Consider the following 26840-nt stretch of genomic DNA (forward strand, 5'->3'; position numbering starts at 1 on the left):
ACTTTAGGCATGATGGAAAGATGAAGGGGTCTAGGAAATAGTTTACCTGCTACTCTTTTCTCCTTGCCCTCATTCTGGAACCCCTACATGTCTACACTTAATTTAGAGAAGCAGGATAACACATTACTTAACGATTATGGAATCAAAGATAATTATAATTATGCTTACTGGCCATGTGATATTGGACAAACATGTTAATGCCTCTAAGTGTCACTTTTCCTTAGTTACAAAGTGGGTATATTTGGTTTCTTATGAGAATTAAATAAAAGAACATATATGAAGCACTTAGCATATAAAAAGGACTCAATAAACTGTAGCTATTATTTGGAGCTGAAGGCTTTGAGAAAAATTTTCCCATTTGTGACTTCTCAAAGGCACATGGAACACTAAGGATGGTATTTTTCTTCCTCAAGCTACCTCACTCTTATGAATGAATATGAAGAAAAAAAAGAATACTTGCACATCTAGAATAAACTGCTGGGTCACAGGATGTATGTTCAAAAGAAATACTTATATTAGTTCTAAAATTTACCTTAGATGTGTAGAAAATGTCCAAAGCATTACTATTTGTAACAGCTTCAGAATGGAAACAACCCACATGTATATCACCACTAGAGCGGCTAATACACTGCAGCCGTGCAACAGAACGCTCTACCGTAAAAGAAGGTAAGACCCGCTGCTACTTTCAATACCACAGAGGTAGAGTAAAAGAAAAGAAGCCAGACACCACAGAACACACAGTGTGTGATTTCATTTCTGTAGAGATCAAACCAGGTAAAACTTCTCTACGGCAGAGTAGTCAGGATAAGGAGCAGCTTTGGAAGTGTGGTTTGTGACAAGGGATGAAGGGGAACACAGAGTGTTAGAAAAGCAAGCACATTCGACTTGCTGAAAATTGTTCAAGTTGTAAGAATATGATTTATGCACCTTTCTCCATATACCTTAATAAACAGTTCAATGGAGAAAAAACAGAGCTGTTAAGAACTTCACTTCTCAAAAGTAACTAACCTCTGGTTAATAACCTGAATTATGTTGGATCTCTCATCATAGTAAGCAGCTTAAGGTTTAAAATTCAAAGAAAGAACAACATCATTACTTCAGAAACTTAGAAATATGGAGAGAACAACGACCCTTACAAAAAGATCCTTAGAAGTAACAAAGAGGGCAAAGATCAAAATCCACTTTATTGAGATTGGCAGTTTGACAGGACACTGTGATGGCAGGAATGCGGAGGAACCACGCAGCCCTACATACTGACAATGGAAATGGAAATGAGCTCAACATCTCTGAGAGGCAATCTGGCAAAAATTATTTTAAAAATGTCCTGAGTTTACAGCCACATGTATGACTAATTGTATTTTAAAAGTACAGCAAATACCTTTACCTTTCAACAAACTTGATAACATTTAATAGTCTCAGGTCACACCCAAAAGATATGTACAATACCTATCATGTTTTAGATAGGAGTAACAACAATTATTCAATTACTCCTTCTTTACAGCAGAACCAGTGCCAATATGCCTTGCTCCTGGGCCTGTCTTTGCTTAAGTTTGTCTTTCTTTCCTGGAAGTAATTTTCAAATTACTGGGTGACTTTCACAGTAGTATCCTCAATAACAGAAGTCACATGATGTATGTTTGATCCGTTGAATACACTGTCTGGATTTTGTTTCTAAATGCAAAGTAATAGACTAGCAACAAAGTTGGGAAACAGAAATAAATACTATTACTCAAAGTACTCAATGAGAATCACTTATTTTGGTAGAGGATTTCCTTGCCTTTAAAAACAGCTGTACACTAAACTATGTTTTCTACCTTTATCTTGCATCTACCTACCACTTCAGCATTTTATTAAAAATAAAAATAATAATAATAATAAAGGGAGAAATGTGGGATCAACATATAAATCAAGTACAAAAATCAAACGAATATTCATATTTGACCTGATTGTTTATAGGTCATAATGCGTGATCAAAATGAAAGTTTCTGTGATGAATGCCCTTGTACTGTTCACCATGTAAGAATTTATTCACTATGTAAGAATTCGTTCACCATGTAAGAACTTGTTCGTTATGCTTCAGAAGATTGGAGACTGACGAGAATTAGACTTGAGATGGATTAATGATTGTACATTGAGCATTGACCCCCCTATACTGAATTTTATTGTTTTTAACAACCATTTGATCAATAAATATGAGAGATGCCCTCTCAAAAAAAAAAAAGGCAAAAAAACCCACAAAACAGCTGTAAATGTCTATATGCACCCACTGTAACTGAGTCCATTTTTCATTTAGCAACACATCCTCCAATGAACATTCTCTCACTGTTAGTTCTCTAAATTTTTAATAGGTAATACAGCACATGGTCTGAAGATACAGAATTGATTCTAATTATTTTCAGTAGTTATGTTCTATAAAGTCACCAAAAATGCTGATTAATTGAACAGTGAACCACACTGCTTCTGAGGTAAACACAGACAGTTTCCTGCAAGTTTCTTGTCAACATTTTCACTAACCGATCAATACATAACCTTGTTTTATGTGTGTTTGTGTTTAAAGACACCTTATTTACTATGTGCTATTGGCTCATTAACACTGAACTCAAGGCCTGAATAAAGCTTATCTAATGCAAGTATTTTCCTCTCAGGTGCAGAGCTTTCCTGCACTTAGGAACACTGCACAGCACTTCTGCACTACACTCGGGGCCATTTAAAAGAACAAAATCGCCAACAGAAGGCACAAAAATGCAAAAACAACATGGCACTGAATAGACCACAAAAAGGACACTTGTTACAACAGCACGAGAGCCGAAGTAGAGCGGTGCCGCCTTGTGGGATCTCAGCCGGGCGTGTTATGCCAGGCGGCTCGAGCCTCTCAGTGCTCTGCACACACCTGTGGATGGCCAGGAAGGTCGGTGCTCTGCACACACCTGTGGATGGCCAGGAAGGTCAGTGCTCTGCACACACCTGTGGATGGCCAGGAAGGCACCACAGTATTGACTTGGGGGATGCAGTAAATTTTAGCAAGTAGGCAAATTTGCAAATGTGGAACCCACAAGTAATGAAAATCACTGCCTACAGAAGGGGTACACAGTCAAGTCCTCTGCTCATTCCTGTCCCCACTCTCCTAGAGCCACTGCTGTGAAGTTTCTCCTTTACACTTCCAGAGACTTTTAAAATGTATTTGCAAGTGAAAAACAAATATATATTATTTTCCCTTTTACCCAAATGGTAGCACATGACACACCTTATTCTCCCTTGCTTTTTTTTGTTGACAACATATCCTGATTTTTCCATACCAATAAATAGGTAGTTTCCCTTCTAAAATGTTTTGTTAACAACTGCTCACTGTATGTAGTAAAATTTATTCTAAATGGTTAGGTTGTTTCATACATTTTATTATTACAAATTAGGCTACAGTGAGTAATTCTGCACATGCCTCATTTTACACGAGTACAGATGAGACAAAAGTATAAAGCACTTACTAGTTCTAAAAGATGCAGCCAAATAAGACTGTGCAGAAGAGTTAACTGAGTAGCCCTATGACTGCTGCCCCTAGAAGCCCCCAGCAAGGCTGGCCCTGGGCCGGCATGCAGCACCTCGGCTCTCGGAATGTTCTAGTCGGCTAACCCATTCGTGCCTAGACTGTCTGGGGAAACAGTACGGGTCAGGCTGAACACCTGCCAAACTTCTGAGAGTCTGGGGTTTTTGTATGTGTTAGGTAGGGGGTGCCATGTGACTAGCCCCAGTAAAAACCTCTGATGCTGAGTCTGTGACAGGCTTCCTGGGCAGAAACATCCCACACGTGGCTGTACTTTCATTGCTGGAGGAAGTGTGTGCTCTGTGTGACTCTTCACGGGAGGGAAAGCTTATAAAAGAAACCCACATACGGATTTCTTCAAACTTTGCCTGTGTCTTTCTCTTATGATCAGACAGTGTATCACTACTATACCACTGTGGTAAACCTTAGCCATGAATACAACTACATGCAGACTCCCAGTTCTTCCACAGAATCTTTAAGTGTAGATGTTCTTAGAGACCCTGACGTACCTTCCCCAGGAGTTGTACCAAATTACACTGTCAGCAAGTTACAACATGCTTTTTCAAAAGTTGCAGAGTATTTCTTTTTCTGAATTTATTTACTGAATTCCCTGTTATTTTTAAGACAGGCAGCATAGAACATAGTTAAGAGACTATAAATCTGGAGCCAGACTTGAATAGTTGTATAACCCCAGGAATACAAATTATATATTCAGTCTCCTCCCCCTTTCCCCACCCACTCTCAAACAATTCAGCCCGAAGTCATTAGGTGAGGCTGAGAGAGGCAGGCACTCATGCCAAGAGAATGACACCTGGTACAGAGAAGGGTTTTAGAGCCTGACTGAAAGGACTTATCCACATAACAAGGTGGAACTGGCTTAGGGTACCAGAACCCCTAAGAGGTCAGGAGGACGTGTGTGTAGGAGGGTGGCCTGGAAGAGCTGGAGCCTGAGCAGAGTGAGTTAAACTTCTGTGCGAAAGGGATTCCAGTGTAGGGTGAAGAGGATGTACCCAGGGTGCTCCTGAGTGGAAAAATGGGAGAATGAGCAAGGTGAGGAAAGCAGCTCTCGCACTGGAGGGCTGCCTAACACAGTGTCAAGTCCAAGGGTGTGAAAGGGGCTTCTACCAGGGAGAGAGGCCCACTAGGGTGTACTCTAGGAGTGGGGTCCAAGCAGGGTGAGGAAGGGCCTCATAGTGGAGCAAAGGGGGAGGTGGGTACAGGTGCTGGAATTGAAACAAGGCGAGAAATGTCCCTGTGGAGGCGGCACAACCTCATGTGTGATGTCAGAGCCTGACAGGAAGAGACTGTAATATAATATTAGTTTAAATAATTAGGGGACTGATCAAATAATATTAAGGACAATGGGAACCAAATTTCTGACTTTTGGGAAAGAGATAGTCAGACTCCTATCTCTTTTTCCCCTATATTATTGGCATATCACGACACCAGACTACTTATTGGAATACAAACTGAAAACCTACATCAATCTCCATGTGCCGAAACCTGCACACCTGTCGGAAACAGCGTCCTTCTTGCCATAATGTGCAAACAGTTTCATTTCCTAGTGCAGCTTCGCAGTGACGGAAAGGACAGCTGTCACCCTGTAAACCAAGAGAATACAGAAAGGAATTGAGGTGTGCAACTGGATCTCAGGTAAGATGCTCATTGTAAGACTTTCCTGGCATCTATCCAAACACAATAGGCAAGATAGAAAACTGAGATACAATATTAAGAACAATCTGAGGTCAACAATTTTTTATTTCTTACAACCTATTCCTTGAGAATACCCCTTCATCTGATCAGACATGAGTGACAGAAGGTGAAAAGGGGTTGAAAAAGACAAGGGGGAGTATCAGGTGCTCTTTAAAAATGTATTTTACAGTTCACCTTCAAAACCATTTCACACATCTGGACTTGTTTAACTAGTTTTTGGTAGAAAAATCAGAAAACAAATTAACAGATTAGGATTTAAGTATAATTTCTCACTTCTCTATATACTTTATACAAGGGCAATATTGGAAACAAAATGCTACTGTGGTACAAACTGTTATGTAACATTAGAGCTTTGCTTAAAACCAGTAATTTTAAATACCATTAAGAAAAGTTTTTGCAACAAAATATGTACTTATATAATTAATCACAAAGGAATGATGAAAAATGTGTAGCTCTAAATGGAGCTGCAGAAGAATCAATCAGAAAAACAGGAAGTTTTGACAAAGAAAAAGCAAAAAAGCTGCAAACATATTTATAAAGATGGCTTTCGTATTCAGCAGGAAATCTGGAGTCAAAATGCAACCCACCAGTTTCTAGAAGTACAATATAGCCCACCCATTCTTTTAATACAAAGTAAATAAAAGTTGGCAAGCCACAGGCCAATGCGCTCCTAACCCCAAAGGCACCCTGCACAGACTAATTACAGATAACACTGAGTGATGACCATACGCCATAGATCTTTTCACTTTTGTGGAACATGAAGAACATAAAAGGAAGAGGGGAAAAAAGATGAATAATGAATTCTACCCTTTACTAAAAAACTGACAAATAAACAGTTGAGCAAAAGAGCAAAACAAAACATAAAAACTTAGTACATAGGGAAAATCTTATCCAATTTTATTAGCATAATTGTAGAAAGAACTGATTTAGAAAGCCAATTCTTACTTTGGTACATGTAGAATAGAAAAAAAAATAGCAGTCTTCTCCTTGATTAGGCATGCTGGGTAGAACCTCAGATCAGCAGTGGCTCTTGAAAACAAGCCACTACTTCCTCAAGGTGAGGACCAGCTCCAAGTCCTCCTGAAATGGGTTTAATCTTCCAAAAGTCAACTCAATCACCGAAATCGTCTTTAAAACGTAATCCTAAAATGAGAAGACATTGAATTAAAGTATTTCAGATGAATTCTTCCACCTTCCTCCTCCAAGTCACCTTGACTATGAGATCACATAAACCCAGACTTAACTGTGTTAATATGTACTCGCCTATGAAGAGCCTTGTGAACACAGATTCACATTTAATCCTTATGCGAATATTGTGCATTCTCATTTACAATTTGAAATTTCTGTTAAGGAATGCCAAGCCCTCTTTCTTTTGTATTCTTTATGTTTGTTACACAATTTCATCATCAAATTAAATAACCTTGCTAACTTAACAAATGATGTTAGATTATAAATGAGTCTTACATTATTTTACACAAGACAACTTGCTACTACATATCTGACAAATTAATTTTTTCTTCTGACAAAAACTCCAATATTTTCACAAACATTTTTGTTATTTCAAAAATGTGTAACTGTAAATAGGTGGGAAAAACAAACTAGAAAAACTGGTGAAACAATTAACCCTGAAAACACCTGTAGAACTAGCTCATATAATGAAGACAGTTGCACACCAATTATAAGGAACAAAAGAAATTCTCAGGGCTCTCCCCACTCAACGGTGCTCACACAAACCAACCTACATACACTCCCTCCCCTCAGTTCCAGCCATATCCTGGCTCCCACACTAAAGTGTTCAAGAAAGCTTCCACTAAATTAAAAACACGAGACAAGAGTACTTCTCAGAATTTAGAAAGGGCTTCTATAGACTTGTACACTTAGAGATGGAGTTTCAGAAATAATGAGCTACAACTTGAAATCAAAACAAAATCGTATCTCCAATTAATAATCCTAATCCAAGAATAGCAGGACACAATTAAAGCCAGCTTTAAAGTCAGCAACCTAGATGAGGAATAAGAGCCTACTATTAAACAGGTACTAAAACCATTAAAATCTACACTCCCTTTGACACACGATTCCATTTCTGGAATTTATCCTGAGGTAAATATTCAACAAATATGCAAAGTAATAATGCATAAATTCATCACCACCTTGTTTCAAACAAAGAAAAATCATCTAGAAAATTAAATGTTCAAAAATTAGAGTCTGTTTTTAAAAAATTACAGTACATCCAGATAGTGTGACAATGTACATCCCGTTACAGATTTTGGTATCCTGGGAAGTAGAATGCTGCTATAAAAATATGCCAACCAGAAATATGCCTGAAACGAGAAATGAGGAACATGTTACTGAATCTGTAAGAAAGGTCATCCTTGTGATAAAGTGGCAGAGAACTTAGGGGAATTAGTTGTGTTCTGTAGAGTGGAAGGTAGAACTTCAAAGTGATGGATTTCTAAGGAATGCATGGAAGGTACAGCCTGGTATTTCCTTGCTGCTTACAGTAAAATGCCAGAGGAAAGGGATACACTGAAGAAGGAACTACAGAGCGAAAAGCAAACACAAGATCTGGATAATTCTCGGTCTAGCCATACGCAAACAATGAGAACGTGTGCTCGGCAGAGAACACCAAGGGTATGGCTGGACAGTGGTATGCAGAAGAGACTGGGTGTGTGACTTCTGGATCCAATCAACCTTCATAGCAGAAAGGCTGCCTGTTTGGACTGAAGGCCACATACGCACACAAAGGGAAGATGATGTGAAGACACGCAGAGGGAAGGCGGCCATGAGAATGGAGTAGTACATCTCTAAGCCAGGAACTGCCAGCAAACTCCAGAAGGCAGAAGAGACAAGAAGAATCATTCCCCTGCACAGGTTTAGGAGGGCATGACCCCACCAACACCTTTTTAAGATTTCTAACCCCCAGAACTGAGGTAATAAATTGTTATAAGCCACAGAAACAATGGAATTTTTGAATTCCAACAGTAAAGACAGAACCATACTACACTTCTAGGAAAAATCACTCAAGTCTAATAAAGAAAATTAGACACAACATTTGACTTCTCATCCGAATCTTTAAATTATAGAAAGACAAAATGCTATGTATGCACAATTTAGAGGAGACATTATGACCTTAGATTTAGCCTTTCAAACTAGATTTCAAGGAGATCTCAGGACCTGGAAGAAGCTTTAAGACATGAAAATCTCAAAAAGTATACCATCTATGAATCCCATGTATTCTTGAAAAAATTATTTAAGTATTCTAACTTGAGAAAAAGAAAGTAGAAAAAAGAGGTCAAAAAAATAGAAAAAACAAAATCATGTCACAGGCATTATTTCACTGTTTTTTTAAGTTTCCAAACAACTTCTTTGGCTGTCTGATTTATGATACAGCTAATAAATCTTAAGTAAAGCAAACTGAACCACAGTATATTAAAAGTAATCACATGATCAAAAGATTTATTCCAAGAGCCTAACCATTAGGAAATTCATTACATTAATGGGGCGAGGAGTTGAAACGGGTATAAAAACAAAAACAAAACCTGTAGTATCTTAAGATTTCAAAAAAGGAAACAATGGTAAAAAAAAGGGGGGAAAGGAGGAATTAAAATGGTATTTTTTTGAAAGTTAAAATGGCTTTTTAAGAGAAGCTAAAATGCAATATCTACCCGACAAAACCTTAGCAAGTAACAGGGAACCTCCTTAGATAAATGCACTTAAATCACCAGAAACCATCAACACATGCAACATGGATGAAACACTAGAGGTAAGCTCACTCAAGGCAAACGAAAAAGGACACGCTCACTGTCTCCACCATCACTCAGAAGTGTTCCAGCGTCTATACATACAAGGAAAAAAAGTATAAAGACTAGAAAGAATGAGGCAAAAAATTTCATATCTGCAGGTTACATATTTCCAAACTAGAAAATCTAACCATCAGCTAAAAAATATTTTAAATAGTAAGATGTTATGATATAATACTAATATAGTAAGATGTAAAAAGTAAATTTCCTTTATGCCAGCAATAATCATTCAGATGATAAGAGTCCCATTCATAATAAAACTATAAGATATACAGGAAGAAAATGAAAAAATATACACACATTAAAAACAAAACCAAGGAAGTATGAAACTACCAAGGCACAGAAGACCTGAGTAACAGAGAGAGAGCGGGGTAGAGGCTTACAGAAGTCCACTACTACTCCAAAACATGTCCACACTGTGCAATGCGATTCAAAATCAAAATTCAAGTCAAAATCCCAATGAGAATTTATTACTGGAATTTGACAACTATAAAATCATCTCAGAATAACTCTTAAGAGAAAAATAAAATTTTTAAAAGAATGAGAAGGCCTTGCTGACATTATAAATGTGAAATATAACAACATTTAAATCTAATATTGTCAAATAAGTGTACAAGACCAACAGATTTCAAGCCATTCCATGGATAAATGTGATTTATGAAAAAAAGTAGCATCTGAAATTAACACCACCACAAAAAAACTGTACCACCCATTTGAAAAGAAATCTGCTTCATACAAAAAAGGCTCTGGGGAAATAAAAGCAAGGATAGCAAAGAGACTTTTGCTCACTAATTAAAACACTATATTAAGAAAGATGCTGAACTCACAACTGCTTAGCAAAAAAGGCAAGCTCTATCTGACAATGTCCACCACGTTTATTGAAGGAAAAAAGGCAATGTTATATTTAGAACTATAATCCCTAAGTTACATTTTTAATATAAAAAATATAATCATCCAGTACTGGAAAAAAAATGTATGTTCTTTTAATAAATTACAGTATCACTAACCTACAATCTTATGTTGGTTTCAAAAATACAACACAGTGGTTCAACAGTTACTCATATTATTAAATCCTCGCACTCTCCAGTGCGGTCATTATCAACGTGGTAAGATGTTACAGAATCATTAACTGTATTCTCCATGCTGCACTACCATCCCTGTGACCAACTTATATTGTGATTGTAAATTACTGTGCCCCTTTTTCCCCCATCTCCCTACTCCCCTACCCTCCCCAATCCTTCCCCTTTGGTAACCACTAGTCCCTTCTCATTGTCTATGAATCCACTGCCATTTTCTTCCTTCTGTTTTGCTTTGTTTTTATACTCCACACATAAGTGAAATCGCATGGTATTTTTTTATAAGCTCAGTGTGAAAAAAACCTTTCCTGGCATGATACCAAAGCTAAAAACCATTAGCAATAAAATTGACAGATTTGACTACATAAAAAGAAAAACATCTACATAGCAAAAGATCTACTAGTAACATGGTCAAATATTAGTATGTTTACTAAAAGGGATATGTCAATAAAATTACAAATTAAAAAGACCTCAGTCAACTGGTACTCACATCTGACAACCAGTTACTGGATGTGGGGTTATTTTTGTTTTTAATGGCAAAAAACCCAAATGTCAATCAATGAGGGATACATTAAATTATAGCATATCCATATAAAGGAACACTATGTAGTCATTAAAAAAAGATGAGGCGGAACTATGTGTATGGACATGAAACTAAGTTGTGGCAAACTATTAATGGTATTTTGCTCTATCTCCATTTTGGAATACAAGGAGCTTTCACCTTGGCTATATTGTTTTTATCTTTATTATAATGTGCATGTATTATCAAAAAAAAAGGTCAGGTGTTTCCATCCAAAAACCGAAAACTTGTAAATAATTATAAGCAAAATGTTCTGACAATGGATTTTTAATTTCTTACTGATCCCAGAAAAGTATCCCTTAAATTATAAAAATATTTACTCCTTTAATGAGAGGGGAGGAAAAAAACACATTTCCACACTTACATTAGCTGGTTGCTCTCAACAGGAATCTCTGTGTCTTCACTGAGTTCCAATCTATTACGCCTGTAGGTCGAACCAACACTCAATCCATGAATTAATAATAATGAGGCAGAAAGAATTTTCCTCCTCACATTGCCAAGGAAACCTCTCAGCCACAATTCAAACACAAGAAGTGTTTTTAAAACATCTCCCAACTATTGGGAGACAAAGTCCATTTGTATAACCTTTGTCAGCTGGAGACAGCTAGAGTTAGTTATCTCCTCAAAAACAAAAACAAAAGAAAAAACAAAAGAGTTCATTTAAAGATGAACTTGAGACTCAAACGATTATTGAAAAAAAAAAATCCATCTTCCATAGACGAACAATATAATTTAAAAAGAAAAAAGAAAAAGAAAAAAGGAAAAGAACACCAAAATTCAATAAGATCCAATTTCTGGTCTTCAAGATTTCTTCACCTATTAAGAAAAAAACAGAAACCTTCCCCCATCTTTATTATCTGTATAATAAAAGCATACTGGTATGTAAAAATATGAAGTGTTTTATGTATATAACATACACATACATATATACTAACTGGCTTATACACATACACACATATACACAAATGTGTAGAAATAAAACAATTGGGTAAGTTTTCCCTTTTAAAATACACTATAAAAGCCTTTAGATTTGGGTTCATTATAAAAATAGTGAACTTACTCTTACACCAAAGTATCACAAAGTATATTAATACGTTACACTAAATTTTGCCCAGCCCACAAAATAAACATGAAGGGAAACCCTTACACATGTATCAATGTGTATAAATATGGATGTATGTATATCATCATCATCACCTTCAAGGAGTGTTTAACCAAAAAAGATAGAAGCATATAGCTACAGAGTAACTAGAGAGTGGCGCAGCAAGCTGTGGAAGGCAGGGCAGCATTACAGCCATCCTGAACTGGCGCTGTCAAAATGCAGAACGCTTCTACCTAAGGGAAGACCTTTATCTTCTTTTAGACCAGTACCAGGGTCACTAGCATGACATCCAATACTGGCCCTGTACAGGCGTGCTTATGCAACCTGGTTTCAAATTTTTACTAGTGTTGGCTACAACTAAAGACTTTGTAATTATTAATTTACTCCAGTTGGTAAAAGGGTAAACTTCTGAAGTTGAAATTTCATTTCACAATGGTACATTTACCATTTAAGATTAAAAAAATAAACAAAAACAAAAAACAAATTTGATACATAGAAATGAGCTCTAAATTTTGAAACCAGCCCAGTAACAAAGCAATTTTGATTCTCATGTAATAATAAATACTACATAGTCTCTAGGCTAAATCTTGCCAAATACTATCCAAGACAAAACTAAAATCAAAACTTAAAAAAAAGTGGACACCTTTTACTCACACTTAATACTAGTCAATTTTCCAGGAAATTTTTGGGCAGGGAATATCCCCAAATCTAAAATGAAAAAAAGGAAAAATTGGGATCTTACATTAGTTATTCAATCTGAAACTTTTAATAGACTTTTACTAAAAGTCATTATTTTCTGGCCTCGCACTTAATCACAGAAACATGCTTTCAGAGTGGAAAGGGACTGAGATCAATTCTTTATTCTCCCAGTGAGGCAGTAATTCCTAACACATGTAAATACTGACTGCTTATTTTCAGTTGAGAATAGAGGCCAAAACAATCTCATAGTTAAGAATACAGTATTATGGGTCATTCCATTTATTTTTTAAAAGACATTTACGATAACTTTAAAATTAGAGAAATGTTCTTTGGGAAATGGCTATCAGGTCTGTCCAAAGTATGCTCCTGGGGCTTTCATTCCAATTCTCATTATATCTTATGTCATTCACCCATAAATTATGTAAAAGACTTATACAATCTTCATTTTTACTGCTCTTACACTATTTTACGAAGGTTAAAAAAGGCAATTCAAAGACTAAGTAAATTTTTCCTGATCTCTCATGTTTCCCTTTTACACAGGTACAATTCTGTATATAAAACGTAACTCTATCACACTCAGTAAGTTGAAATTATAACGCTGACCAGTATGAGGAGGCAATAAAAAATTTCCAATATAAAACAATTTTTTGAGTTTTGTTTTTGCCAAGTTATAACTATGAAGCAGGGTTTTTAAAGAAAGAGAAAAATGGGAGAGGGGGGAGGAATACCAGCTTACTATGTTTTTTCCTCAATTTCATTGATTTCAGAGAAATCAAACTTCTCACATCAAGAGAAATTTTTACTTAAAGCCAATTACCAGTTCAATCTACCAGCCAGAAACAGCCTAAGGCCTTGCAATGCTGCACTATATTTTTTTAAATTAAAAAGTGTCTTTTCTCTCTCAACTGGTATAAACAAAATTTAAAGTGACAGCTACACTGAGTTACTACTGTGAAATCTTTAATCTTCACTTTGTCAAACATTATATTACCTCTAAGGAAGACATTTTGTGTTTTCACAAACTTCCCCAGGCTTGTGTTTAGAGAATAATTAGTGTAACTATATATAACAACTATAGCAACTCGGATACAGTAACATAGCAATAAGTTGCCCATTTTAAATGGAGAAAGGAAAAAGAAATCAAGATATTTCTTTTTTATTACTTTGAACAACTTCATTCTCAGGATCCCAGCTTAGAACCAACGTAGAATAATCATAGTTAACATTTTTCAAGTTCATTTTCAGAAACATCAGCTGTTCTATATTGTCGAAGTCCAGGCTCACGATCTGCTTTGGCTGAAAGTGGCTATTTGCAGTAAAGATACATTCAGATTGCCAACTACACATGGGGCAGCTTAGATACTGAACGGCAACTTGGGTCAAAGCCGGCCATATGCTCACCTTTCTCTGCCAGTAACTCAAAGGATCACCACCTCCTGATATTTCTGAATGCTTCTCTTTGAAGTATTCATCCACTACTGCAACAGCAGAAGGAAACATGAAGCTTTTGCTTCCAATGGCAACATTATCTGCAGCTGAGCTATCAAGAGACCCTGAACTGGAGGTGCCTTCTCTGACAGATGAGGTAAATGAATCAGTTCCTACTATAGCTGAGGGATCAGAAGCATCCGAAGCTGCCATATGGCAGACCTCTGGTGAAGACTCCATATAATTACAAACTTCTTCTGCAAGGATCTGCTTATAAATTTCTAAATCAGCACCTTGAGGAAAAAAGTCTTCCAAACTGTTTTTAAAGCAAGGATCTAACAAAGCAGCCAATATACAGGGCTTGGATTTGAGCATGGCACTTAAAAGGGTATCGGTTTCAAGTTTCAGAGATAAACTGTCCACCAGATTGAGGGCCTGAGTAATACCTCTGACTTGAAAATCTTCTCTGAGTTTCTGCAGAGAAAGGAGTAAATGGTGGATTAGGGGTAGCACCTGATTCAATCCTGTGGTCTTCACACTCACTTTCTGGGTGGCCTCCTCAAATGGTTTAAGAATATCGCAAACATAAGTCATTAGAGTCCACTGAAGGGAGGTGAGCACAACTCCACTGGCTCTTCCAAGACTATGGTGAACTGAATAACAATGTTCCAAGAGCCACTTTAACATGTAAAACGTAGAAATCCAATGGCCAGTTTCATCCTGCTTCAAATTCTTCCATGGAAGTTGGTGATCATTTTGGAACTCTTGCAGTATCTGACGGGCTTTGACCGAATGACTAAAATGATGACAGGTTTTCCTAGCAGCAATTAACATATTCTCAATGCTTTTGTGCTCACAGAAGAAGTCCTGAATAACTATATTTAAACAATGCAGGATGCATGGCACATGGGTAAAACCACCATCTTTGATTGCATGTACCACACTAGAGGAATTGTCAGAAACAATGATGCTAGGGATCAGGAAATTAGGAGAAAGCCACAGACCAATCTGGTCATTTAATTCTTGTAAAATGTTGCTTATCAAACAGTCTTTGGCCAAACCTGTTACACAAAGCACCGCCCACTTTCTAAAATTGGGGATCCTGCTATTACTGGGAGAAGATAGTGTTTCCAAAGAGACCCAGTGTACAGTCACAATGAAATAGTCAGTGGATGGGTCATGGGTCCATATGTCCACAGTCAGGTGAATCTTTTGGCTTTGAACATTCTCCAAAGTTAAAAAAATTTTTTCTCTGACCCAATCATATAACTGAGGTACAGCCTTAGAGAAAAAGTAAGTCTCAGATGGTAGTCTATAGTCAGGAGCCACTATCTGCATGAACCTCTGAAAGGCTGGGGTTGAGAAGTAGTTGTAAGGATGCATATCCTCCACAATCATCTGAATAATTGCCTGGCTTATCTGACTTGAAATTGAATTTTCACAATAGGTTGTTTCTCTCTCCTGTGCACACATCACAGTATCTTGCTCTGCAACAGGAACAGGACTCTCAGATCTTCTATTTTCAACCTCCAACACAGGAAGTTCATCTGAATCAGAGTCACTAAGGTCCTCAGGTGTTAAATCTTGGCTGCTTGTAGACTTCTCTCCATGCAAAGTATCACTCAAGAGTTCATTTCTCTCAGTTTCAGCCTCAGTCTCATCTAATCCATTCCCAATTGCACCACTGTCTTTGTTGGCAACAGCCCAATGGATGGGATGTGTGGCCTGTAGGTGTCGTTGAAGTGTCGAAGTTCCTAAGTGAGAACCTGGCCTACCCCGGCTCACACTTCTTTTACATATATTACACACTGCTCTTGAGATATGCTGTGGATCAGTATAAAAAAAATTCCAAACTGCAGATGTCTTGGCTCTAGTTCCAGGAATTAAGGAATGCTTGACAATGTTACTTTTGATGAGAAATCTCCCTCTTTCTGCTCTCAGGGCATCAGATATGGATTTATCACGTTTCTTCCCCATTCTATCATCATCTAATGAATCAGCAGGGATATAGTCGTAGCTTCCGCTGCTTCCAGCAGAAGAGGGAGATAAAGGTACATCCAAAGTAAAATCCTCTTCCCCACTAGTGACTCCAAATTTATTGGCCCTGGTCCAGTGAGGTGAATGCCTTGCCTGCAGATGTCGCTGAAGAGTGGATGTCCCCAGGTGGCTGCCTGGTTTACCCCTGCTAACACTTTTTTCACAGAGGTTACAAATAGCTCGCCAGGTATACTGGGGGTCAACATGAAAGAAGTGCCACACGATGGAGGTCTTGGCTCTGGTACTAGGTAGGTAGATTTGTTTTTCTATATTGCTCTCAAAAAGACTTTCTTCATCCTGCTCAGGGGCACTGGAAGCTAACAAGGTAGGGGCATCTGCAGCAGGCCTGCCTGATTCCAAATCCTTACTGAACTTTTTTGCAAGGATCAATTTTTTCTGTCGCCTTTTACCCTTAATTCTCAAACTCTTCTTTCTTTTCTTTTTAGCAGGCATTTTGGCCTCTTTAGTCATCCCTTCTGCCACCATCTTTCCTTCTACCACATCTTCTTCATCTGTATTAGAGTTAATAGGAACACACCCCAGAATCCCAGCACCACTAAAAGTGCTGCATCTTCTGCCGGGAGAAAGAGAGGAAACTGGTACACTTAAGGTGCATATATTCATTCTCTTTATGTCTCCAAAATTCGTACCAGAATCTGTTAGTGGGATTATTACTCAAGCAGAAATACAGCTGTTCCTCTCTGCTTGCATTGTCTTGTCTCCAGTTTCTATGGGTAGTCAAATTCCCTTTGGACCAACGACTTCCAAGCCCAGTTATTTTTGGAGGAAAAGTGACAGCAATGGAGAACATTCCCAAACTCTTAAAGGGCTTTAAAATCCCTTCCAACTCTCTGAGTTCTGAATTCAAATAGTCCAATCTCATGCTATAGAAAAAAGAACTCAGGCACACTTTCCCAGAGTTGAGTTAATCAGTAGCAATGAGAAGCCAGGTCTTCCAAATCCCAGGTTCATGTTCTTTCTGCTTCATTAAGAACTCTTATCTGCTTGAAATTGCTTCAGCTTTTAAAATATGCATTTTTACGATGCCTTATGATAGCAATGGCAATTTCCCTTATTTCTGAAATTATTTCAGGAAAATTCATTTAAACAAAAACATAGTGCACCATTCAACAATCTTCATTTAGGGCTGTGATTTGACAATAAAACCCCAAATATCAATTCTGGAAAGCTAAGTCAGACTCCACATACTGGTCATTAACAGCAAATGCTCGCTGAGCCGTTTCAGCTCTTAACATTTTTAAAAAATGTGGGTAGCTAAAAAAACATGCTTTCGGAGTAAAATTTAAAAACAAGGTCACTGCATTTTCAATTTACTGTTTGTATCAAGAGTTAATCCAAGTTTAGTTTTCAGACAGTTCTAGAGTGAAGAAGCTTTACAGCCTGTAACTAACTTAGAAACTGGACTCTTACATGAGCAGCAAAAGCTGAAATATAAGCTTTAAACCACTTCCATTCCTTGTGGGTTGATCCCTCGCCTTCCCCCAGTACCTACATACATTAACCCTAAAAAGCATCGCTATCACTAGTTCCACAGCCTCCTTCTCAAGATCCAGAACCAAGGCCTGTAAGATGTCAACAATATGGGCCTTCCCCATAGGAATCCGCACCGATTATGGGAGTTTAGGGGTTGTTCTTCATTACGGTTTCATCACTTCTACAAGGAGAACGGAAGTGTCCCTGCGGTTCTTGACTCCGATGCGGAGGGCTGGGGTGGGAGTGTAATTAAGGTAGGGAAGGAGGGTAGGATACCGGAATAAGGTCGGTGGCCTTCTCTATGTGGAGTGTGAGAAAATCTCCAAAGTAGTGGAACCCTGGAGAGGAACGAGAGTAGGTAAATTCAGCTCCGGGCACTCGGCTGGGTTTAGGCGGTGGGGGTCCGCTAAACGAAGGAAACCGATGCCCCCGAAGAAAGCAATCTAGCATCAGGTCTCCCTCCGCAGTCGGGGGGCACGGCGGCTCCCCGAGGCTGCCCCGCGCTCGCAGAGCGCAGCCAGCACCGGATGTGGGGGAGGGGGGGCTGGCCGGGAAGGGAGCCGGCGCCGCGGGGGTGGGGAGGTCGGCGCCGGGAGCCGCGCCTGGGCTCCCGGCCCTCCCCGGCGAGGGCGGCGGCCGGGAGGCGAGCGGAGGTCGTGACGGCGGCGCCGAAGACCCGCTCTGACTTCCCAGGCTAGGCCGCGACCCAGGGGCGAGGGGAGGCCGCGGCCACTCCCCTCGCCCTCTCCCCCACCTCCCCGGCGCCAAGCCACCCGGGAATCAAAAAACGGGTCTAGTTACCAGAAAACAGAAACTTTACCGAACCGCCGACACTATCACCGACGCCCGCTCGCTGCCACGTCTTTCTTCTTTCTTAGCTACTGCCGCCCGCCGTCCTCACAGCAGCAGCACCAGCAGAAATCGAAGACTGCCAGCGTCAAAGATGGCGCCCAACGACAGGCTCGGTTCTAAGACCCGGCCGGTAGAAGTGCCAACACGACGCGGGGCGCGGGGATTCTGGGGGATGTAGTTTCCTATATGAGGCAATGCTTAAGATGGCCTCCGCGGGGGAGAGGTGGGGGGGGCGGGTCACAGGGTCACGTGACGCGGCAGTGGCTAGGCCGTGGGGTCACCTCCTGTGCAAGGCACGCGCTTTCACTTTGCGTTTGTAAATATGTATTTACAAAAATATATATTTTTTGTAACTCAAATGAGGTCATAAGCGAGAAAGCCTCAGAACTGTGTCTATTTTAGACATGGGCGCTCAGTTTATTTTTACCAAAGCGTGCGTTTAATAAATCTTATGAACCGTGTATAAATTTAATTTAGAAATAAACTACCTTTCTCGCGCGATGTTGTAGAATTTGTGTATTCATTTGTTATATAAAGAGGTGAAATTGGGTTTGAGGGGAGTTTCTCTTATTTCTTAAAACAAGCTTTTGTATTAGAAAAATAATTCGCGCTCATTACGAAGTTCATTAAGGGTTGGAGAATGAAAAGGAAAAGCCACAACTGCTCCCCACCTTATTATTAATACTATCGTGTATTTTCCCTTTTTAGATGTTTTTACCTTTTTTCTCCATTTACAAAACGGATTCATATAAGTGGTTTAAAAAAAATGTTTATGCAAAAATATAAAAAAGTATAACTTTTAAATCTCCATTAATCTCATTCCTGTGAAATAATCTCTCATTAATACAGCATATATTCTTTCTTACTTTTTTGTATGCAAATATATTTAGATATATTACACTGAAATAGTAGGATGGCAAGATCCAACCGGGGTTAGTGGCTGAACAGATCTGGCTTAGGCGTCAACATTTTACCTCCCTGGGTTAAAAGATACGCCTGACAAGCACAGGGGACTCCACACCTTTTATTTCCTCTTAGGCTTATTCCACCAGCCAACATGGGAGTCCCAGCTTCCCACGATTGGGTAGTATCAGGTCAGGGGGTCCTGAGGCTCCTTATGTGAGTTTAAGCCACGTTAGAATCCTAGCCCCAATCCCTGCCTTACATAACAATACTCTGGTTGCCATGTCAACCAGACCTAACAAACAGGTTCCTGGTAACCACGTCCTGCCTGTGCCACAATACCGAGGGTTTTTCAGTTTAACAGAGGGCTTTCCAAACAGCTGAATGGTTTTTTTTCAGCCTAGGACTTTCTAAATCCAGGTCTGATTGGTAACATTTTGTTTCATCAAATCAAATTATCATTGATTGTAAGGTGCATCTAATTTTACAGACCTCCGAGACCAAAACAAAACAAAACAAAACCTCTAATCAAACGCTGACAGGCTATTGATCAGAGATGTTAGCATTTGAAAGAATGTGCATCTTAGAATGAATAAAAAACAGTATTTTAAAGATTCAAACAGGCTAAAACTTTGCATATTGTTTTGCAGTTTGCTTTTCTTTTTTACTCTACAACATATCTCGAATATTTAATGAGCATCAGTGCTTAGTGGCCTGCCGTATTCTTTTTCACAACTCCCATACACTGTAAGACTGTTTTGCAATAAGTTTCAGCAGCTCCGTATTGATGGAAATAGTCATGTTTCATTTTCCATTACTCTCTTCCAAGAGGGAAAAGAAAAATAATAGATTAAAACATTGAAGAGGGCAGAAATTAAAGGTCTGGGGCTATTAAAAAGAGGGAGAACTAATCAGGAGGTCCTTGGAAGCCAGGGGAGATTTCACATGAAGATCCACCCCCTATATATAAAAACAGAATTCTCAGGGGTGGATGGGCTTGTCCCCCCTTATATATCATAAGGAGGTAAAGTATATAGACCAAGGGCACATGCCAGGTTCTCCCTACTCAAACCCCAACTTGAATCTAAATGAATTACAGTCTTTAGGTCTTTTCAGTAAATAATTGACAAAACATTTTACCATATCCAGTGTGAGAGCAAAGATTTTATAGAGCCCTCTACATAAAGAATGCAAAATTGCTGAAACAAAATTATATTTACAAGTGAATATCCATAGACTGGGAAAGGAAATCACAACAAATTACACATTTACAAGCCCCCAAAAAGTCATAATTTTTAAATCAATACACTGGCATACCTCTATAATCCTCCATTACACACTTTTGTATATGTTTGGATGCATACTCTTTACCTCTTCATATGGCAACAATTTTGTAATATTTTCTATGAAGAGAATAAAAAATAAATGCATCTTTCCTGTGGTTATCTTTCATAAAAATAACTTTATCAATGATAGCTTAGAAAAGTTTCTTTCAACTCTCCAGCTTATTGGTAACATCATAAAAAGTACAGAATTGCCAAATTTAGGGAAATTTCCATCAGTTTTCTTACATACACAAGCACTATGATTTTTTGAGTTATATTGAATTATTGAATATATTCTTGCGCAGGAGAGAATGACCATATGTACTATTTGTATTAGTTATCTATTACTACATAATAAATTAGCCAAAAACTTAGTGGTTTGAAACAACAAACATTTATTATCTCACGATGTCTGTGGGTCAGGAATCAGATGGAGTTCAGCTGGGTGGTCAGGTTCAGGGTTTCTCATGAGTATGGAATCAAGTTGTCAACCAGGTCTACAAGTCACCCAAGGGCCGGAGGATCTGTCTCCAAGTTCACTCTTACAGCTGTGAACAGGAGACCTCAGCGTCTTATTATGTGGACCTCTCCAAGCGGCCGCTCAGGAAATGGGAGAGAGAGAGACCAAGACGGAAGCTGTAAGCTACAATGCTTTCTAGGATCTAGTCTTGGAAGCGACATACTACCACTTTTCCCGTTATCTGCTGATGACGCAGATCAACCCTGGCACAGTGTGGGAGAACACTAAGCAGGGGCATGAGCAACAGGAGGCAGAAACAGTGGGCTCCGTCTTGGATGCTGGCTGACGTACCAGGCGTTAATAACCGAGCTCTTCACTTGAAATTGTATGTGTGTGATGATGGGAATAATTTCCCACAGACTAGCTTCTGGCTCCATACATTTCAAACCTTGTCTCTCCTCTGCAATCTACACGCCACTTATATCAGGATAGAAGATATAGGACCGCTGGCCCTACAATTTTGGGTCATAATCCCAGATGAATCCGCACAGTGGATAATAGGGGTATTCTTGAAATCCATTTCTATATGTATGTGCCCAGCGATAACTCTATATGAAAGTGACCGTAAACCATATAAATATAATCCAAAATAATTGTATCTCAACTCAACTTCCTCTTAGCCAGATCCCAAAATTGCCCAAGGGGAAGGTATTGGAGAGAGCGTCTGATTAAAAAGAAACAGGGCTCTTAACCATTGCTAATAAAAGTTCTTACTTTTGCAAAGTTATAATGACCACATGAACACATTGGTAAGGCCCTGCCCGGAGGCTTGTGCCAGTAAGGGCTCCTGAAGGGGAAGCTTCATTAGCTTCATGGGAAAAATACACCTCTTCATGCAGTGATAGGTGTGTTGGCTGCAGAGTCAAATCCTAGCCTAGCCTCACCCCAAAGCTCTAGCTCCCTCTGTGGGTACCACAGGTTCAGATCAGCCCTCTGCTCATTCATAAAATGGGAGGGTGACTGTCACCTGAGTAGCTATTCCCTCCTCCAACTCAGTGTCCATCACCACTACCAGTCATGCTTCCTCTTTTTCTTCCTTCCTTCAGATTTCAGTTGTCTGACATGAGAGAGGAAACAGGGACCAACAGAACCTTCTAGCCTTACACGGGAATCACAAACACCTGCTACATGCAATAGCTAAACTTCAAACTCCTTGCTCTAGATGCAAGACCTGGGCTGGTATCACTGAAACTGACCATCCTGGGACTGTCTTCCCTTCTTCCCTCCCACGACTTTCTCAGGCTGTTATATTTCCTTATATAAACTTTTTTTTCCCCCTTGGCATTAAATTTTGGAATGAAGTAACTGTGGTTTTATTGGGTGATGGGTTGCTTAAAAAAAAAGGCAGGCTAGGTTCTCATTATTATCATTTACCTTAACTATTCTCCTATGTTTAGGTGGCTGTGTTAGGCATTGTGGGGAATCCCAAATAGGAATAATATGTGGAATTGGCCATGTGGATCTTTTCTGGAAGACATTATAAATATATACATAAATAACTACCAAGGGTCCAGCCATGGTCTAGACCTAGGGTCACAAACTCAAAAGCTTGCATGAGTCAGGTTCATGTGTATATGACTATTGTGAGCCAGGTAGAAGAATAAAATCTGATAGTGCACAACCTAGAAAAAAGGCTAGCTGTTAGCACTCAACTCCAGCCTATTCTAGCCAGGAGGAATGCAGACCCAGTGTTATCATGTCTTCTGATTTTTCAAGAGAAGCTAGAAATTCAGATTTTTATGTGAGAATTTCTGAGTTGTATATTTGGAAGCTAATTCAAATAAAGCAAAAAATCACTTTGTGAGCTGGTCTGTAACCTCTAGTTCAAGGGAGGGAGTTAGAAAGGAAGAGGTGGTCATTGAAAAGTGCAGTGTTTCAGGAAAGACTTTCTGGAGGGAGTGAGATTTGAGTTGACCTACAGTGGGAAAGAAGTGAGAGATAAGCAAAGATGGGGAAAGAAGGGATGGTAGGAAGACCCCCAAAGGGGTGAGGAGAGAAATTCCACTGGAGAAGAGTCCACAGGTTATAGGAGGAGAAAGCCTTGTAAAAGTAGGTGACAGCAAGATTATGGAGGGCCTTGAATGTTGGGAACACGTTTGAATAATATGCCACAGGCGATAGGAATTCCTTGAAGGCTGTCCCTACCAAAAGGTGGAGGATGTGACATTTGCAAAGTTGTGTTTCATCAGGAAGGACCACAGTAAAGAGTCACTGGAAGCATTGAAGAGTGGCCCCTTCTCGATCCTGTCCATTATCCCCTCTGGTTCTTGTATTCTTGTCTCTCTCGTTGTCCCCCAAAGCCTAGTAAGATGAACCCTTCCCCCCACCTATTTTTTAAAAGGTAGGGTTGGGGAGCATTATGCTCCTTGTTTCCCTTTGGTACACCTAGTTTCTCATCTCCATTGTCAAGTTTTTTGGCTGCTTTATCCCTTCTCATATGCTCTTCTGTGTATTTCATTTGAATTCATATCCTCATGGCTTCTCTGAAATGACTGTGGCAGCATCATTAGTTTTAAGTTGAGTGGATCCTTTTCAGGGTTTATTTTTCTCCTTATTAGCCAGCATTTATTGATAGTTGATTATGTGCCAGGCACCATGCTAACAGATTTATATACATTATCCTATTTAATCCTCACAATATCTCTATTAGATTGTTATCTATTATCTAATATTATTAGATAAGGAATATTATTAACCTCTTGTCACAAATGCTTGTAAAGTTACAAAGCCAAGATTCACACCCACGTCTGTCCAACTGCAAATCATTATGCAATCATTTGATCTCATTCACCATTTTGTCTTTCTTTAAATTCCCCATCCCATGGTTTAAAGGACAAAAATTCTGCCTTGGTTTCCTTCCAAATTCTCAGGCTGTCTGTTCCCTGGTTTCTTTGCAGGTTCCTCTTTCTCTCACCCTCAGTTCATTGTTGACATTCCCCAGGTTTCTGTCCAAAACCCTCTTTTCTCCCTGGGCTACTCCAACCATTCCCTTCGTTCCAGCTGAATTAATTACATGTGGTGACGCTAAGGTCTCTTTCGCTCACCCGGTCTGTCCAACTGCCTGTATGAATCTTTAATTGGAGGCTTCAGAGACATTTTAAATTCAGCACACCCAAAACTGAATCACCACCTTGTCCCAACACTGTCTTAGTGGATGGCACTGCCCCCCGCCCACCCCATTACCAAGGTCAGAAATCTAGGTACTGACAAGGGCTCCGCTTTTCCTCACCTTCCATATTAAAATACTTTTGAAATCCTATGGACTTTATCTCCTAAATATCTCTTGTATCTACATTTCTCTCCCCATTCCCATTGCTTCTCCTTAGTTTAGGCCTTTATTTTACAGATTTTTGCTGTGATAGCCCCTTCATTGGCTTTGCTGCCACTCCTTAGTCTCCCTTCCAAACTACCACAGAATTTCTCTTTCTAAATTGCAAGTATACATTAAACACAACACACACACACACACACACACACACACACTCACTCACTCACTTGCTTATGCATAGAAAACTTTCTGGAGCATTTATGAAAAGTGGTTAACTAAGGAGAGCAGAGCTGGATCTCTGGGTGGAAATGAAACTCATTGTACTTTTACTGTATTTTATTGTCACTGGCCATCATCAACAACCAATCCACGAGACTTCGCTGTGGAAGAGCCACCTATCCCCAGACTCTCCCCACTTTACAGCAGCCCAGTCTTTATCTACAGCCAGTGTAATTTGAACGAACTTTCCTTTTGTACTGATGCAAATTTTGTTTGACTATATATGTGTTACTTTTATTATGTAAAAACCAGTTTTTCAAAAGACATCTCTACACTTTGACCTAGCAATTCCACACCTAGAAGTTTATCCTCTGCTTATCATCATATGTAAAAATGACACATGTGTAAGGATATGGTAGAACCTACATGTCTATAAATACTATAAGGGCTATTTACTGCAAAGTAGTACAACCATACAATGAAGTTCTATGCTGTCACGAAGAAGAATGATGTGTTTTGCACTAGGTACCTCTGCGTATTAATGTGTACAAACATGCAACAGAGTATTACAAAATGTTTGTATTTGTATATCATAGAACATCTGTGCAAGAGTTTATAAGAGACCTAAACAATAGCTGCCTTGGGGTGGAGTCAGGGGGCAGGGAGAATCTGTAGGTGGGACAGGAAGAAGCTTACTTTTCACTGCCTTATAGGGCTTGAATTTTTTTTTTTTTTTGAGAGGGCATCTCTCATATTTATTGATCAAATGGTTGTTAACAACAATAAAATTCAGTGTAGGGAGGTCGATGCTCAATGCACAATCATTAATCCATCTCAAGCCTAATTCTCATCAGTCTCCAATCTTCTGAAGCATAACGAACAAGTTCTTACATGGTGAACGAATTCTTACATAGTGAATAAATTCTTATATGGTGAACAGTACAAGGGCAGTCATCACAGAAACTTTCGGTTTTGATCACGCATTATGATTATAGGGCTTGAATTTTATACCATGTTTGTTTTTAACTCTACTCAGAATCTTTTCAATGCATATAATTTAAGTTGCTGTGATAGGAAAAATTTATGAGGTGTCCTAAAATTAAGTGACACGAGGGCAGGAGAAGGGGGAGAGAGACAGGGAAGGCAAGTAGTCAATCGCACTGGGCCGTAGCTAACCAGGGACTCCACATTCCTGGATGAGGTCATTTCAACAATCATCCAGAAGGTCCCTGGAACAGGTGCATCCCTCTTGCATGTAAACAGTGCCTGACCTTCATCAACAGCCATCTATGAGTCTTCCCTATGGACTAACACCTATCCTTGGCCTTTCCCTACTTCACATTAGTCACCCTTCTTTATCAACAACCAATGTAAATTTAAAGAACTTCCTTTCCTTAAGACCCCTTATAAAGTCCCCTGTTTCTTGAGTCTGGTGTGAAGCAGACTTTAGGTCCCAGGGCTCAGTCCTTTTCCTGGCTTTGTCTGTAAAGGCTCAATAAACCCTTCTATTTCAGAGAACTCTTGGTCTCTAAAGTTTTTGATTGGTCAGGTAATATAATCCATCACATGGGAAGAGGCAGGATTCACGTGGACTGTCCTGTACTGACTGGAAGCCACCTTGATGCTTCAAGCTTCTCCATCACTGTAATGAATGAGTTAATACTGATTCTTTTTAGGTACCCAGTACTATGCAAAATAAAGGGAGTTTTACTAATGGTTTTAGTTTTTCATTCTCTGATAGGCTGCTAAATATTATTTTATGTAGGATAGACCTTAATACGTATGGCATAAGTCAGACTATATGATCACCCCTCTTAGCTTTTATTCCATGTTCACAAATGCACAATCTCTCTGTATTGTAATATCTTTGAAATACATTAATTCCATGAATCAGAACAATTCCAAATTTGTAATATTTAAATCAAGATTTACTCCCCTACTGAACATCCTTTAGGTATTGCCATTGCCTTTGGATAAAGCTTCTATTGACAAATCATCTATTGATTGCCTGCTAAACTTCTATCGCTTTTTGAAATCCTTCTCCTGCCTACCTGTTCATCCTAAAAAGATGACCAGTCCACCTCCCTGTCTTTGCTCTGTCGTATCAAATGACCTGCAGTGACTTGAATGTGTCCTACTCCTCAAGCCCCCATGCTTTTGCACAAGTAGATTCTTCTGCCAAAAATGCCTTTTCTCTACCCTAGGTTCAGCAGCCTAGTCCTTGGTGCATGGTTTACCAGTTGGCTCGCTACTCCCTTGCTTCTGTGAACTGGGTTCCCTGAGAAT

General features: G+C 39.2%; 2 protein-coding genes and 1 long non-coding RNA gene across 8 annotated transcripts in view; 1 reads left to right on the forward strand and 2 right to left on the reverse strand.

Moving 5' to 3' along the window:
* The window catches only part of ZC3H11A (zinc finger CCCH-type containing 11A), a 41476-nt gene extending 23051 nt beyond the window's left edge, over positions 1-18425 (reverse strand). The window contains exons 1-6 of one of the 6 annotated variants that reach the window (XM_073217110.1): positions 18288-18425; positions 17744-17805; positions 12464-12517; positions 11072-11131; positions 6197-6394; positions 5020-5139 (exon numbers count right to left, since the gene is read on the reverse strand). In XM_073217110.1, the coding sequence (XP_073073211.1) occupies positions 5020-5139; positions 6197-6250 (174 nt within the window). In that variant the 5' untranslated portion in view covers positions 6251-6394; positions 11072-11131; positions 12464-12517; positions 17744-17805; positions 18288-18425. The other 5 variants (XM_073217109.1, XM_073217111.1, XM_073217108.1 and 2 more) reach the window with 5 other exon arrangements.
* Positions 11105-12005, reverse strand: LOC140844504 (uncharacterized). Its single transcript, XM_073217113.1, has one exon. It carries the CDS (start codon positions 12003-12005, stop codon positions 11907-11909), a length of 99 nt encoding a protein of 32 aa, XP_073073214.1. The 3' UTR covers positions 11105-11906.
* Positions 17695-18820, forward strand: LOC140844505 (uncharacterized). Its single transcript, XR_012122934.1, has 2 exons — positions 17695-17825; positions 18346-18820. It is a non-coding gene; the product is annotated as an uncharacterized lncRNA (long non-coding RNA).
* The last annotated feature ends 8020 nt before the right edge of the window (positions 18821-26840 follow it).

This window comes from Manis javanica, chromosome 11 (assembly GCF_040802235.1).
Source record: "Manis javanica isolate MJ-LG chromosome 11, MJ_LKY, whole genome shotgun sequence".
NCBI classification, from domain to species: Eukaryota; Metazoa; Chordata; class Mammalia; order Pholidota; family Manidae; genus Manis; species Manis javanica.